General features: G+C 71.4%; 3 protein-coding genes across 4 annotated transcripts in view; 1 reads left to right on the top strand and 2 right to left on the bottom strand.

Annotated features, from left to right (window-relative positions):
* Positions 1-201: 201 nt before the first annotated feature.
* SLC43A3 (solute carrier family 43 member 3) lies at positions 202-6,510 on the bottom strand. 2 transcript variants are annotated; one of them, XM_035311565.1, is made up of 13 exons: positions 6,231-6,501; positions 4,869-5,086; positions 4,465-4,594; positions 3,952-3,998; positions 3,784-3,860; positions 3,617-3,709; positions 3,343-3,482; positions 2,592-2,698; positions 2,095-2,250; positions 1,894-2,007; positions 1,327-1,513; positions 1,032-1,155; positions 202-461 (listed from the first exon to the last, which is right to left on the bottom strand). In XM_035311565.1, exons 2-13 carry the CDS (start codon positions 5,056-5,058, stop codon positions 306-308), a joined length of 1,521 nt encoding a protein of 506 aa, XP_035167456.1. In that variant the 5' UTR covers positions 5,059-5,086; positions 6,231-6,501; the 3' UTR covers positions 202-305. The 2 variants fall into 2 exon arrangements, with proteins under 2 accessions (XP_035167456.1, XP_035167457.1); XM_035311566.1 differs by having other exon boundaries at positions 253-461; positions 1,380-1,513; positions 6,231-6,510.
* Positions 6,511-8,862: 2,352 nt separating this feature from the next.
* RTN4RL2 (reticulon 4 receptor like 2) lies at positions 8,863-12,816 on the top strand. The gene is made up of 3 exons (XM_035311567.1): positions 8,863-9,168; positions 10,844-11,328; positions 11,851-12,816. Exons 1-3 carry the CDS (start codon positions 9,135-9,137, stop codon positions 12,577-12,579), a joined length of 1,248 nt encoding a protein of 415 aa, XP_035167458.1. The 5' UTR covers positions 8,863-9,134; the 3' UTR covers positions 12,580-12,816.
* A 708-nt stretch (positions 12,817-13,524) lies between these two features.
* TIMM10 (translocase of inner mitochondrial membrane 10) overlaps positions 13,525-14,096 on the bottom strand; it is a 1,468-nt gene continuing 896 nt past the window's right edge. Inside the window, exon 2 of the mRNA XM_035311564.1 lies at positions 13,525-13,814. Coding sequence (XP_035167455.1) covers positions 13,613-13,814 — 202 coding nt within the window. The 3' untranslated portion in view covers positions 13,525-13,612. The remainder of the gene's footprint in view (positions 13,815-14,096) is intronic.

A 14,096-nucleotide genomic window follows, 5' to 3' on the forward strand; every position in this document is an offset into this window, starting at 1 on the left:
GGGCGAGGCTGCCCTTCATCTGCGAGTACTGAGGGTGCCGTCCCAATAAACCAGAGCCCTGGCGCTACGTGTCCGTGTGTTCTGGGGATGTGGAGGGGCTGTTCCCCCAGCCCTGTGAGGCAGAGGGGGGCCCAAACCCACAGTAGACCCTGGGGAAGCCGCAGGGAGCAGCACAGTGGTTGTTAATATTTATTCCCCCCCAAACCACCCCCCTTCTCCCACTGTGCCCTCTGGCACAGGTCCGTCCCTCCCCCAAAGTCCAGTAGGAAATGGCTGCCGCAGGCACTGGGTGCTGGCTCTGGAGCTCAGTGGGGTGTCTGGGCAGGGGTCTCGGCGCTGGGGGGAGCATCCAGGGGGCTGCTGACAGCCTCTAGGTCCTTGGCACGCCGCCGGCACTCACGGGCCACCACCACAGGACTGACGAAGGCCACCAGCACCACGGCAATGAGCCCCACATTCACCTGTGCGGGGCAAGGAGCGTTGGGTTGGGCATATGGGGCAGGGGCTGACTTCACCCAGGCAAGCGGCACCTGCGCCAGCTCCTCGGCCTCCCCGAGGCTGCCTGTGCCGGAGGCAGCACCCCACGGCCCATTTTACCCTGGTGCAGGACTTCCTGACCCTTCAGAGGGCAGCCCCCCCATCCAGACATTTCGAGCCCTCCGTCCCACCATAGGGCATGAACCCCATGCTGTCATGGACTGGGGTGACACTCCTGCCACGGAGCATGAACCCCATCCTACAATGTGATGGCACCTCCCCCTCTGTAGGCCAGTACTTCCATTCCCCCTTGGGACAGGAACCCCACCCAGCCTCGGAGCAGGACCTCCATCCATCCAAGGACCTTTACCACCACCCCTCTGTAGAACAGGAGCCCTGCACTCCCATGGGGCAGCATCCCCAAACCCCCACGGGGCAGCCCCCCATACCCCACGGGGCAGCACCCCCACATCCCACAGGGCACCACCCCCGTGCCCCCACAGGGCAGCCCCCCACGGGCTGTAGGACACCCAGGGGCCATGGCAAGCACTCACGTAGAAGGGGTCCCCTTTGAGCACCCCGCGCACCAGGGCGATGCAGGGGTACTGCAGCAGGGCCACCAGCGCCGACAGTGCCATGGCCAGCCCATACAGCTTCCCGAAGTGCTGCGGGGGAAACCTGCCGGGACACCCCGCACGTCACCACCACCCCTCCACCATTTTCTGCCCCCTCCACCCTCGTGCCACCGCCCTGTCCCCCATCACCACCGCCCTGTCCCCCACGGCCGTGTCCCTCGTGCCACCACCCCCGTCCCCCGGCACCGGCACTCTCACGGGGCGCAGGACTCACGCGATGGCCAGGAAGGCGGCGTTGCCCCCGTAGAGGAAGGAGCGGCTGATCACCTGCAGCACGAAGGTGGCAAACTGCACGGGCAGCACGGGCACGGCCGCGCAGATGGAGAACAGCACGCACTGTGTCACTGTCACCACCAGCGACAGCACGGATGCCTGCAGGTCGGCCAGCGCCCCCCGGGCTCCTGTGGGCATGGCAAGGTCAGGGCACGGTGGGGACGTGTCCCCAGGTACAGCAGGGTTGGGACGTGACGGGGGTGTGACTGTGGGCATAGTATGGTGGGGACGTCCCCAAGGTGGAGCAGGGTCAGGGAACACTAGGGACACGTCCGTGGGCTCGGTGGGGTCAGGGCACGGTGGGGACATGACTGCAGGGTCACACCATGGTAGTGACACGTCCCCAGGTAGAGCAGGGCTCGGGGGCTGTGAGGACCCACCCCCAAGCCCAGCTGGCTCAGGGCACTGTGGGACTTGTCCCCAAGGAGCACGGGGGCCACAGCACCGCCACGGTGGCCCCCAGCCACATGGGCACAGCAGGGTGGGCTCACGGGGACGGGGCGGTTACCCTCCGGGTGGTGCGCCTTGCCCCGCTTGTGTCGGTCAAGGATGAGGCCGTTCCAGGGAGCGCAGAGCACCCCGCAGAGCTGGGTGAAGGCGAAGGCGTTGGTGTAGGTGCTCACTGTGGGAAGGCAGGGTCAGCGAGGGGGCTGCGGTGCCCAGCTCCCCTGGGGTCACCGGGACCCCTCGCGCGGCCGCCGCGCCCTACCCAGGCTGGCGTCGCCGCGGGCCAGGTGGTCGAGCAGCGGGTTGAGGGTGCCGATGAAGAGGTAGTGGCGCAGCTGCATGACGGAGAGCCACACCACGTGCCAGAAGAAGAGCCACGACAGCACACAGGGACGGAAGGGCACCGCCGCCGCGCCGCCTGTCCGCATGCAAATTAGGCCGGGTGTCAGGGGCGGGGCCGCCCGTGGCCACGCCCACAAACGATAGGCCACGCCCTCTGAGGACACGCCCGTGGGCACCTCCCAAATGGCCGCACCCACCCACATCTGGCCATGGTCATGCCCCCCATTGAGGACCCCCTACTGATGCCCATGTGGCCACACCCCCTTCATCTGCTCAACCACGCCCAACCCGAAGCCACACCCCCTTCATTTGCATATGGCCGTGCCCCCCCCCAGCATGCGCCCCCCCCCGGCCCGCCCCGCCCCCGCCCCCCCCCCCCCCCCCGCAGATGTCCCCTGCCCCTGGTCCCCCTGACACCTTTTGGGGCACTGGGCTCCAGGGGCACTTCCTCGGGGCCTTCACCCCCCGGCGGGCGCTTCTCCTCGTAGGTGCGGTAGGACTGCGACCGCCCCGGGCACTGCAGCCTGCAGGAACGCTCACCTCGTCACCCCACCGGCAGTGCTCCAGTGCCACCACCCACAGGATGGACACCATGATAACCTCCACCACCGTGGGATGGGCACCACCAGCACCACCCAACAGATGGGCACCACCACCACCAGCCACGGGATGGGGACCACCAGCCAGAGGATGGACAGCAGAAGCACCCACTGAAAGGACACCATGACCACTGCTACCTCCCACGGGATGGGCATCACCACCACCAACCACAGGATGGGAACCATGACCAGCACCACGGGATGGGGACCACCACCACTGTCACCACCCAGAGGATGGGAAGCAGAACCAACCGCGGAAAGGCCACCATGACCACCTCCACCACCCATGGGATGGACACCACCACCACCATCACCACCCACGGGATGGGCAGCTGATCCAGCCATGGAAAGGGCACCACCACCACCACCACCACCATGGGATGGGCACCACCATCAACACCCACAGGATGAGGAGTAGAACCACCCATGGAATGGGCACCACGATAACCTCCGCCACCACGGGATGGGCACCCCCAACCACGCCCGGGACGGGCAGTGCCACCAGAACAGCACAGCCCCACGTGGGGACGGGCCTTGCCACCCGTCGGGGCTCAGCAGGACCCCCTTACCCGTAGTTGTACGCCGGGGGCAGCGGGTAGGGGATGCGCGTGCGGGGCATGAGGAAGAGGGTGCGCAGCAGGTGCCAGGCACTGCAGGCCGCCATGAAGAAGAACATGGCCTGCAGGGGCAGCCCACGCTCGTACAGCACCTGGGGACATGCACACAGTGTCACCACCGCCCCAGCCGTGTCCCCAGCTGCGTCCCAGCCGTCCCCTCGGCCGTGTCGTGCTGCCGCCTGTACCCCAGCCGTGCCCCGGCCCTCCCGCCGCACCCCACGCCCACCTTTATGATGAGGAAGATGGCAGACGAGGAGTCGAAGGCCCCGTTGTAGAGGGTGATAACGATGGAGCGGTACTTCCCGAAGAGGTTGCCCACCTGGCGGAGAGACCCCCCCATAACACCAGCGTCCCCAGCGCTGGGCGGGGGGCCCCAGGTGTCCCAGAGCTCACCTGCATGTTGGTGAGGATGAGGAGGATCCCGCCCACCGACAGCATGGACATGGCTGGGAAGAGCAGCACGGCCAGGTCTGGGGACACCGGTGTCAGCGGGGCTCAGAGACACGGGTGGCCCCCCAGCCCCCACGGGGGCAGCAGCACCCAGCGACCGCGGGGTCTCACCTGGCGTGGAGAAGGCAACGAGCAGGGTCCCGCCGGTGTAGAGGGAGCTGAAACGTGGGGACGGCGGGGACAAAGTGGGCACAGGGCACCGGGGGAGAGCTGGCTGCCCTGTGCCCACGTGGCACCTGGCACCCCGATGTCTCCTGGGTGCCCCACCACTGCCTCACTTGACACCTGCAGGGCTGAGGGACGTGGGGACAAAGCAGGCGTGCTCTGGGGACACCAAGGGGGACAGCTGCGGGTCTGGGGGAATGGGGGTGTCCTGGGACTGTGGGCAACACGGGGGACACCGGGGACATTTGGTGGCTGTCCCGGTGTCCTGGGGCTGCCACCCGCACCTCCCCCGTGCAGGCAGGGCCCTGCCAGCCCCACCCTGCCTGGGCGCCCCGATAACCCCCCAAGTCCCGATAACGCCCCCCTCATGCCTCCCCGGCGCCAGCACCCTGCTAACAGGCCCTCGGTCCCGGGGCACCCACGGGTGCCCTGCCCGGGCCCACCGAGGCGCCCACTCACATGGCAATGAGGCGGGCCACGGCGGTGCCGAAGCGGTCAAAGACGTAGCCCATGGGCAGCGTCATGAAGTTGTTCATGAAGGAGCCGATGGTGAAGACGAGGGAGAACTGCTCATCCTGCCCGCTGCAGTCTGCAAGGCAGCGGGGACACGGGGACAGCGGGGACGTGGGCACCGGCACGGCGGGAGCAAGGACGCGGGGCACCTCGGGGACGGGAAAAGCAGCGCCCAGGGCACCAGGCAGGGGGACAGCGGGCAGCAGGGCCGCAGGGACATGGTGCACCAGGACACGCCGGGGCACCAAGGAGAGCAGGGATGCCGACCAAGGTGACACCGTGGCACTGCAGGGAGCGGATTTGGGGACAGGGGGGCAGCAGGGATGGGGACAGTGTCCCCGGGGCCATACCGGGCAGCAGCGTCCTGTTGGGGCCGGAGCTGTCCGAGGGCTGGCACAGCTCCCTGAAGTAGTCCAGGTCCTTGAGGACATAGACGAGCGATGCCCAGCCGAAGATGATGCCGCAGAAGGCCCCGCACTCCAGCAGCCCCGAGAGCAGCGTGCCCAGCCGCTTGGCCCGCCCCGCGCCCCCTCCCGCCATGCTGCCGGGCACGGGGCTCCCGCTGCGCCTGCGGGTGACAAACGGGGGGGACAGGGGTGTCACAGCTCGGCGTGGTGGCACCCCCGTGCTGCCTGCCCGCCCCGGTACCCAGAGCAGGGATATGGGGTGGGCAGCACCCCGCAGGGCGCGTGGCCAAATCGCCCCTTGTCCCCTGGAGGCGTCCCACACGCTGGCACCCCCCCGTGCACCAGCACCCCCCCTGTGTGCCAGCACCCCCCGTGCGCACGCGTGGCCCCGTGCACCCACCTGTGCAAGGCCGGACCTCGTGCCACCGCCGCGGAGTTTGGACCCGGGGCCGGACCCCGCTGCGCACGCACGGCCGCCCCGCGCGCACCCGTGGTAATCTCACCGGGGCACCCATGGCCCCCCCGGGGCTGCCGGCGCCGATAGGCACTTGTTGCCCCTCCACCCCCCCCAGCCCCGCCGCCTCCTTATCTCCCCGCAGCACCCAGTCCCAGGGAGCTGCCACCTCCCCTGGGCGCCTGGCGTGTCCCCTGGGGGCCTGGCACAGCCCCTGGGGACGTTGGCATGCTGCTGAGTGCCTGGGGACAATGACACGCACACACCCCCCGGGGACCTGGCACGCTGTTAGGCACCCTGGCACAAACTTTATGGACACTGGCACAGCCCCTGGGAAGCTGTCACACCCCCTGGGGACAATGGCACTGTGACAGGCGTGCTGGCACCCCCCCAGGAATGCTGGCACACCCCCCTGGGGACGCTGGCACCACCTGTGGAGGTCCTGTCACACTCTTGGGTGCCCAGGGAACCCCAATCACAGCCCCTGGGGACACTGGGACGCTGCTGGGAAGCCCCTGTCACTGTCCTGGAAACCTGGCCCACCCCTGGGAACAACCTCTGGGGACACTGTCCCTTCTTGGGGACGCCAGCATATCCCCCAGGGCCCCTATCGTGCCCCCAGGGTCCTCGGCACACCGCTGGGAACCACGATGCACCCTTTGGGGACATTCTCACCCCCCCGGGGACACCACCACTACCCTGGGGACCCCGTCCCCCTGCTGGGGACCCACCACACCCAGACAACCCAGTCCCTCCGGTGTCACCGGTGTCACCGGCCGGCTGCCACAAGCACCAAGCTCCCCCATCCCCTGGCCCACATCCCCCGCGTCCCCCCACTGCTCAGCACCCACCCTGCACCTCTGTGTCACCGTGTCCCCGGACCCCCGTGTCCCCGGACTGTCACCGGCACTGGCTCAGCTGTCCTGCGGCCCCGCGTAATGGCTGCTAATGAGGCCTCATTACCGCCGGACTGGAGACGAGCCGGCCGGGCAGAGCAGCTAAAGATTAACCCAGGCCCCGTGGCCAGATGGTGCCGGATGCGTCCCGGGGCAGAGGCGCTGCGCTGCCTTCAGCCACCCCACGGGGACTTCGTGGGGCTGGGGCGCGGGCAGGGGTGGCACGGGGTGGCCGCGGCCACCGGTCCCAGCATGGCACAGAAGGGGACGTTGCCTGCCTGGTGCTGGCGTGACGACCTGCTGCTGTGCGTCCCATCGACACGGGACACCCCGAAAAAACAGGTCATCGCCAGTGGGGGCCGCCCTGTGCCACCTCCGGCTGTGACATGGGGCAGGTGGGGACGACCCCCCCCCAGCAGCAAGGCACACGGGAGGCTGGGTCTGGCCTGGCTGCAGCTCCTGCAGGACAGCTTCTTTTAATTATTAATGTGGACTAAGGCAAATTATTCCCTCGAGAGGCGGGGAGTGGGGGGCACCCGGTGGAGAAGGGTCCCCAGGGGGCAGATGTGGCTTCTCCAGAGGCTGCTCTGGGGCTGGGATGTGGGACGCTGCCCTACGCCTCCCCCTCCAGATCTCCCCCCATCACAAAGCACCCTACAAGGCCCTGGGGTGCTGGGGGGCGAGCATGGGTGGGAGTGGGGGGCTCCTCGTGCCCGGCCAGCCCCGCAGCCCCCCGGCACCGCCACAAGCACCCCACAGCCCCCCCCAACCCCCAAAAAACCTGCACCCCCCGACCCCTCTGAGCCCCCCCCAGCACGGCCCAGCCCGGCACGGCCCCACCCCTCCGCAGCGAGCCCCACGGCCCCCGGCCCGCATCCCCCGGCACGGCACAGCACGGCACGGCACGGGATGGCTCGGCACGGCTCGGCACGGCTCGGCACGGCTCCGAGGCGCCCTCCTGCATCCATCCGGGGATGTCATCGCCGCGGCTCCGCCCCGGTTCGGCCCCGCACGGCTCGGCTCGGGCTCAGGCCCGGCTCGGATGCTCCCGGGACACGGCACTCACCCCCGGCCCCGGCAGCGGCCGCCCGTCCTCCGCGCCGGGGGGCGGACCGCCGAGGCCCGGAGCCTCCTCCCGGGCGTGGCGGGGGAGGGGGGGGCGACCTCCGGTGGTCACCCGTGCCGAGAGCCCTCCCTCTGGGTGTGTCCCCCCGCCCCGGCTCCGCCATCCCCTGACCGACGCCAAGCCAAGTCCCCGAGCCCCCCCCCCGCCTTGCGCGTGCCCCCCCCAGCTCCATTCATCCCTCACCCGGCCATTCATCCCCCCCCCGCCCGCTGCCATTCAGCTGCTCAGCCCCCACCCGTCCGTCTGTCCGGCCGGCGCCATCTGTCCCCCTCCGCCCATTCACCCCGACATCTGTCCCGCTGCTCGGCCGTCCCCCGATGTCACTGTGTCCCCCCCCCGGACCCCCCCGGCACCTCCTGCCTGCCCTTCCCTCCCCACCCGTCTGTCCGTCCTCCACCCCAATCCCTCGCTGACCGTCCCTACCCACCCGCCACCCCTTATAGGCCTTCGAGGGTCACGAGGGCCTGTCCCCGTGTCCCCATGCCATGCCCCCACGGGTGGGCGCCCACGGGTGCCCCCACCCCACGCCACGCGCCCCCAGCGCCCTATGGGCACGTGTAGGGCCTATAGGACGGGGACGGCCCTTGGCACAACGGCACGGGATGAGGCCGTGGGGGCCGCAAAGGGGAATTTGGGGAGGGGGACACAATTAGGGGGGGACACGCAATTAGGGGGGGGGGACAGCGAGCGGATGGCAGCCCCTGAGTCAGCCCCGTGCCGCCCGCGACGCCCACCGCTCCCCGCCAGCGTCTGTCTCTCCAGCTTGTGATATTTCGCTCGCCGGGAGCCGCGCCGGAGACGGCACCGCAAACACGGCGGGTGCCAGATTGTGCCGCCGCAGCCTGGCACGGCCACGCGTGCCCCTCCCCGCCCGTGGGGCCGCTGTCACCCCGCGCCGGGGGGGGGGACACGGGACACACGCACGCACACGGGACGCTCTGGTGGCGCAGGAACCACCCAACTCGGTGGCCTCGCCGAGGCTGGCACCGCGGACAGCGCCCGCTCCGGCACCGCGGACAGCGCCACGGTCCCGCGTGGGCGTGGGGACGGAGCGGTGCCACCTCCAGAGCTCCCCCCACCGGCTGTTCCCCTGTGTCCCGCGCTCGGGACGTCCCCTCCGACCTCCCCAGGACCCCCGTGGGCTCCACGGGACCCCCGCGGCGAGCCCCCAGATCGCGGGGAGGCTCCTCCGCGGTGCGCCCCCCCCGAACCCCACTCTCGCTGCACCCACTCGCGAGTACCCGTGTCCCGAGTGGGGTCCCCCCCGGGTCCCGCACCCCCAGAGAGCACTGCCCACCCTCTGCGCTCCCGTTGTCCACGCGCGTCCCCACTTTGCCCCCTTTTGTCACCCGCGGGTGGGCGCGTCCCCCGTGGGTGTGCGCTCCCCCCGTGGCGCCCCCCCCGAGGCGGAACGGGACGGCCCGGCCCGGCCGGGGAAGGGTTAAACGGCGGGGGGCGGAGCGGGGCCGCCCCGGGATAAGGCGCGGCACCGGGCACGGCTCAGCCCCTCCGGGAGCCGCGGGGAGAACCGAGCCCAGCCGTGCCCACCCGTGCCCAGCCGTGCCCACCCGTGCCATGCCCCGGGGCGGCGGCGGCGCTGGTGGCGGTGGTCGCTCCCGGCGGCGTAACGGGGGGTAAGGGGGGGCGCGCAGCCCCCCCTCCGGTCCCGGCCATGAGCACCCGTGCACCGGGCAGCGCCTGAGCGCCCGCTCCCGGCCCCGGCCGCCCCCACCATGCTGCCCCCGACGGCTCGGGACCTGCCCCAAGGTAGGCGTGGGGCGGGCCGGGGGCAGGGACCCGCCGCGGGGGGGGCGCACGGCCCGGCTCGGGGGTGTCCCGGGACCCCCGACCCCCCCCTCCCCCGTCCCCGTCCCGGTGGCCGCGGGGACGTTGGGGGGGCGCAGCCCAGGATTTTGGGAGACCCCGAGGTTCGGGGCGTGAGCCCCGAGCGCACGGCTCGGGACGGGGGGGCCCGGGGGCACCCAAGGGTGCCCGGGGTGCGCTGCGGGTGCCGGGCGCCCCCCCCCCCCCCCCCCCCGGGTGCGCGCTGTGGGTGCGAGGAGCACCCCGGGGTGCGCCCCCTCGGGTGGGAGCCTTCGGGGGGAGCCTGGGGGGGGGGGGCGGGGGCACCCCGATAAGGGCGCGGGGCGCATTTAGGGCGCGGGGCCAGCCGGAGCCCTGAGACCCCATAACCCCCCCGCGGCACCTCGGGGACGGGGGTACCCCGCGGGTGGGTGCCCGGGGGGGGGGGGCGCAGCGCTCGGGGAAGGGGGGCGGGGGGGGGGGGGGGGGGGGGGGGGGGGAGCGTTTGGCACGGGGAGCGGTGCCCGGGAGCCGGTGACTTCAGCGCTAAACTGAGTCAGCCCGCGGCGAGGGGGAGTGACAGATGGGGCGCGGGAGGGGGGCGCCGGGGGGGCGCACGCCGGCACGGGGCGCCGGAGGAGGGGGGCGGCGCCGAGCAGCTGCGCCGGACGCCTCCTCGTCGTCGTCCCCCCCTCTCCGTGTACCGGGGGGGGGCACACGCGCACACACACACACACAGAGCCGCCTCCCATCCCCCGGTGGAGGCAGCTCCGCGCTTCCCCCCCCCCCAAAAAAAAAAAAAAAAAACCCCCCCCCCCCCCCTTCCACCTCTCCGGGCCCCGGGCCAGGCCGCGGGGCTGAATTATGGATGAGGCTCTCGGGTGGCACCCGGGGGGGGGGGGCCGCCGGGGGGGGGCGGGGGGGGGGGGGGGGGGGAGGACACGGGGGCGCAAACGCACCCGGAGCGGCGGCGACGCGTGTCACCGGTGCGCGCGTCAGCCCGCGCCCACGCGTGCCTTGCCCCGCACGTGGCCGCGGCACGCGTGCACGTGGCGCCGCCCTGCCGCCGGGGGCGCGCATGGGGGGCATCACCCCCCCGGGGGGGGGTCAGACCCCACGGGAATAGGGGTGCGAGGACTGCGAGGGGCGCCCCGAGGGCTCCTGGGGTGCCCCGGGGTGCGGGGTGGGCATATGGAGGGTCTTACGGGAACGTGAGCCTGGGTATGGCCCTAGGAGCTCCTGGGGCAGCGGGGCTGTGCGGGGTGGATGTGGAGCTCTTGGGGCGTGTGGTCCTATAAAATGGTCGTGGGCACGGCCCCAGGAGCTCCTAGGGGATCTTGGCCCTATGGGATGGGCATGGCCCTACAGGGCTCCTAGGGGAGCGTGGCCATGCGGGCTGGGCATGGCCATGTGGGATGAGTACGGCCGTGTGGGGTGGGCACGGTCCCAGGGAGCTCCTGGGGCCAGAGGGAGGCTGGTGGCAGCCCGCACCCTGGGGTGCTCCTGGGGGTGCCCTCCCTGGGGTGCCGCGGGGTGCTGAGGGCGCTGCGCGGGGCAGCGGGTGTGCGGGGCTGGGCTGGGGGCTTCGGGGCGCTGCCCCAGGCCGTGCCCCCGGGCTGATGCCCCACTGTGCCCGCAGGCGGGCGCCTGGCGGCCCTGCTGCTGGTGGTGCTGGCGTGGGTGCCCGGCGGGGCCCCCGCCTGCCCTGCGCTCTGCACGTGCTACGTCTCGCCGCCCACCGTCAGCTGCCAGGCCAACAACTTCTCCTCGGTGCCCGCGGGGCTCCCGCCCGGCGCCCGCCGCCTCTTCCTGCAGAACAACGTCATCAGGGCGCTGCGGGCGGGCACCTTCGGGCCCAGCACCGTCACCCTCTGGCTCTACTCCAACAACATCTCCTCCATCCAGCCGGGCACCTTCCGCCACCTGCCCGCCCTCGAGGAGCTCGACCTGGGTGACAACCCTCACCTCCGTGTCCTGGCGCCCGACACCTTCCACGGCCTCCGGCGCCTCCAGGCCCTGCACCTCTACCGGTGCCAGCTGGCCAGCCTGCCCAGCGGCATCTTCCGTGGCCTCCACAGCCTCCAGTACCTCTACCTGCAGGAGAACGGGCTGCTCTACCTCCAGGTCCGCCTCGGCTCGGGCAGGGGCCTGGGGCAGCACCGCTGGAGGTGGCCCCGTGGGGCTGGGGGGAAGGGGATGGCCGCGGGGGGGGTGTTGGAGCAGGGTCTGGGGAGGCTTGTAGGGCACGGGACCTTCTCCGTGGTAGGGTGATAGGTGGTGCTCGGGGCGCGGGGACAGGGTGTGAGGGGGGGATGTGGAAGGGGACGTGGAAGCGGGCTCGTGGTGACGCCCACGGAGCAAGGACACGGGAGAGGGCGACGGTCGGTGTCTGAAGGATGGGGACGTGGGACAAAGATGAGGAACGTCCGTGGGGCAGGGACGTGGAGATGAGGGATGTCCGATGTCCACGGATCAGGAACCTGGGGCAGGGAGACGAGGGATGCCCACGAAGCACGGATGGATGACACCCATGGGGCCGGGATGGGAGGAGGTCAAGGTGCTGCTTGGTGCCCGTGGGGCCGGGGCAGGGCTGGTGGCTCCCCAGAAGAGCCCCCCCCACCCACGCCCCCTCTCCCTGCCCCGCAGGATGACCTCTTTGCCGACCTGGCCAACCTGAGCCACCTCTTCCTGCACGGGAACCGGGTGCGGGCGCTGTCGGAGGGCGTCTTTCGGGGGCTGCCCAGCCTGGACCGCCTGCTGCTGCACGCCAACCGCCTGGCCGCCGTGCACCGCCGCGCCTTCCGCGGCCTGTCGCGCCTCACCATCCTCTACCTGTTCAACAACAGCCTGGCGGCGCTGCCCGGGGACCCGCTGGCCGCCCTGCCCGCCCTGCAGTTCCTGCGCCTCAACGCCAACCCCTGGGCCTGCGACTGCCGCGCGCGCCCGCTCTGGGCCTGGTTCCGCCGCACCCGCGTCTCCAGCTCGCCCGTGCCCTGCGCCAGCCCCCCGCACCGCCGCGGCACCGACCTGCGCCACCTGCGGCCCCAAGACTTCGACGCCTGCCCTGAGGAGGATGAGGAGGAGGAGGAGGAGGAGGAGGAGAAGGACGAGGGGGGTGGTGCCGGTGGTGCGGTGGCTGTAGTGGGCACCCCCGGGCGGGCGCTGGGCCGCCCCGGCACCCTGCCCGCCGCGCCGCCCTCCGCCTTCTACCGCGACGGGCTGCCCCCCCATGACCTGCGGGGGTCCCAGCCCCGGCCACCCCCCCCGTCCCGTGACTCCCGTGGCCCCCCCGGGGATGACGTCCCCTTGGCTGCGGCCCCGCGCCTGGCCCCTGCCCTCCTGCCCCTGCTGGCCCTGCTCCTGCCCAACCTCTGAGCCCACCCGTGGGGGGGGGCTCGGCCCTATTTAGGGGACATCCAGACCCCTCCTCATCCCTGGGGGGGGGTCCCTCCGGGTTTCCCTGAGCTGCTGGGGGCACCTGGAGCAGGGGGGGGTCCCCAGGACTCAGCCCTCCACCCGCCCTGAACAAAAAGACCCCCCCCCCCCCCCCCCCCCGCAGGCACCGAGCGGTTGGGAATTATTTATTAAAAATGGTCTTATTTTGGGAGCCTGGGGCCCGGCTGGCTGCGGCGCTGCCTTTCCAGGTCACGGCGCGCTCTCTGCTCGTGAAATATTGATGGCCCCGGCACCGCCGCCGGCCCGCAGGGCGCCACGGCGCACGCACGGCTCGCTGCGGCACGGCATGGACGGACGCACGGGGCTGGGACTGGCAGCCCCGCTTCTGGGGTCTGTCCGAGCCGTGGTTCCTCTCCAGGGGTTTCCTCTCCCGGTTTCTTGTCCCGGTTTCCCCGTGTAGGTGGGTGTCCCTCGCCCTGCCCAGCCCCGCCTGCGTGTGTTCGGCTGTCTGCCCCCCGTGTCCCTGTGTTGGCGTTTTGGGGTCCTCCCTGTCCAGGTGTGGGTGTAGCGGGGTTGTTTCTGTCCACGTGTCCCTGTGGAGGTGTTCTGGGGTTGTCCCTGTCCGGGTGTCCCTCTCCACCTGCCCTGTTTCCCTGCGTGTCCCCATAGGGTCTTTCCTAGCCACCCCAACCCCCCCCCCCCGTCATCCCCCGCCCCCCCCAGGCACTCAGGGCCGGCAGCGACCCGTCCCCACCCTGCAGGGGATTACGAGGGGCTCAGCCCGGCTCTGCCTAATCCCAGGGATTACACGGGTGGGGCTGGGGGCACACCGGGTGCCCCCCTCAAGGACACGGCACACGGGGGGGCATCCCCCATCCCTCAGCTGGATTTGGGGGGGCAGACCCCCAACAAAACACCGCAGGGTGGGTTTGGGGGGTGAGGCGAGAAGCCGGCCGGCCCCAAAGCCTCCAGTTTATTGATGGGGGAAGGGGGGGGGGACGCGGAGGGGGGCTCAGGCGGTGCCCGTGCCCTGCTGCATGCGCTTGAGGAGCTCCTCGTCCTGCAGCGACAGCTCCGTCAGCTTCTTGCCCATCCTCTCGTGGACGTCCAGGTACTTGGCCACGCAGCGGTCCAGGCACACGCTCTCGCCCTTGGACAGCTCCGGGTCCTTGTAGTGGGGGGGGACGCACTTGCGGTGGCACGCCTGCGTCATCCTGCGCGGCACCACGCTGTCACAGCCCTGACACGCACCCCAGCACCCCCTGTGCCCCCCCAGCACCCTCTGAGTCCCCTAACTCTGACACCCCCTGGGGCCTCTGGCACCCCCAAAGCCCCCCCAGACACAGGCAATTCTCCAGTGGCTTCCCTATGCCCCCCCCAGGCACCCCCACTGTCCCCTAAATCACCCCCCCCAAACCCCCTCATGCCCCCCATTCCCCAGCCCCTCCAGGACCCCCAGCTCCCCCAGAATCCTCCCCAGGCACCCTCAGCATCCC

The sequence above is a fragment of the Oxyura jamaicensis genome, assembly GCF_011077185.1.
Source record: "Oxyura jamaicensis isolate SHBP4307 breed ruddy duck chromosome 5 unlocalized genomic scaffold, BPBGC_Ojam_1.0 oxy5_random_OJ161, whole genome shotgun sequence".
In the NCBI taxonomy this organism is placed as follows: Eukaryota; Metazoa; Chordata; class Aves; order Anseriformes; family Anatidae; genus Oxyura; species Oxyura jamaicensis.

What these genes read in the sequence shown, in the direction of transcription:
- SLC43A3 (XM_035311565.1), bottom strand. Translation starts at nt 5,058, where the DNA reads ATGGCGGGAGGGGGCGCGGGGCGGGCCAAGCGGCTGGGCACGCTGCTC. An exon ending in CGTTGCCTTCTCCACGCCAG is followed by an intron (nt 3,861 to 3,951) that starts GTGAGACCCCGC and finishes CGGTGTCCCCAG; the next exon opens with ACCTGGCCGTGCTGCTCTTC. An exon ending in TCATCCTCACCAACATGCAG is followed by an intron (nt 3,710 to 3,783) that starts GTGAGCTCTGGG and finishes TCTCTCCGCCAG; the next exon opens with GTGGGCAACCTCTTCGGGAA.
- RTN4RL2 (XM_035311567.1), top strand. Translation starts at nt 9,135, where the DNA reads ATGCTGCCCCCGACGGCTCGGGACCTGCCCCAAG. An exon ending in GGCTCGGGACCTGCCCCAAG is followed by an intron (nt 9,169 to 10,843) that starts GTAGGCGTGGGG and finishes CTGTGCCCGCAG; the next exon opens with GCGGGCGCCTGGCGGCCCTG. An exon ending in ACGGGCTGCTCTACCTCCAG is followed by an intron (nt 11,329 to 11,850) that starts GTCCGCCTCGGC and finishes CCTGCCCCGCAG; the next exon opens with GATGACCTCTTTGCCGACCT.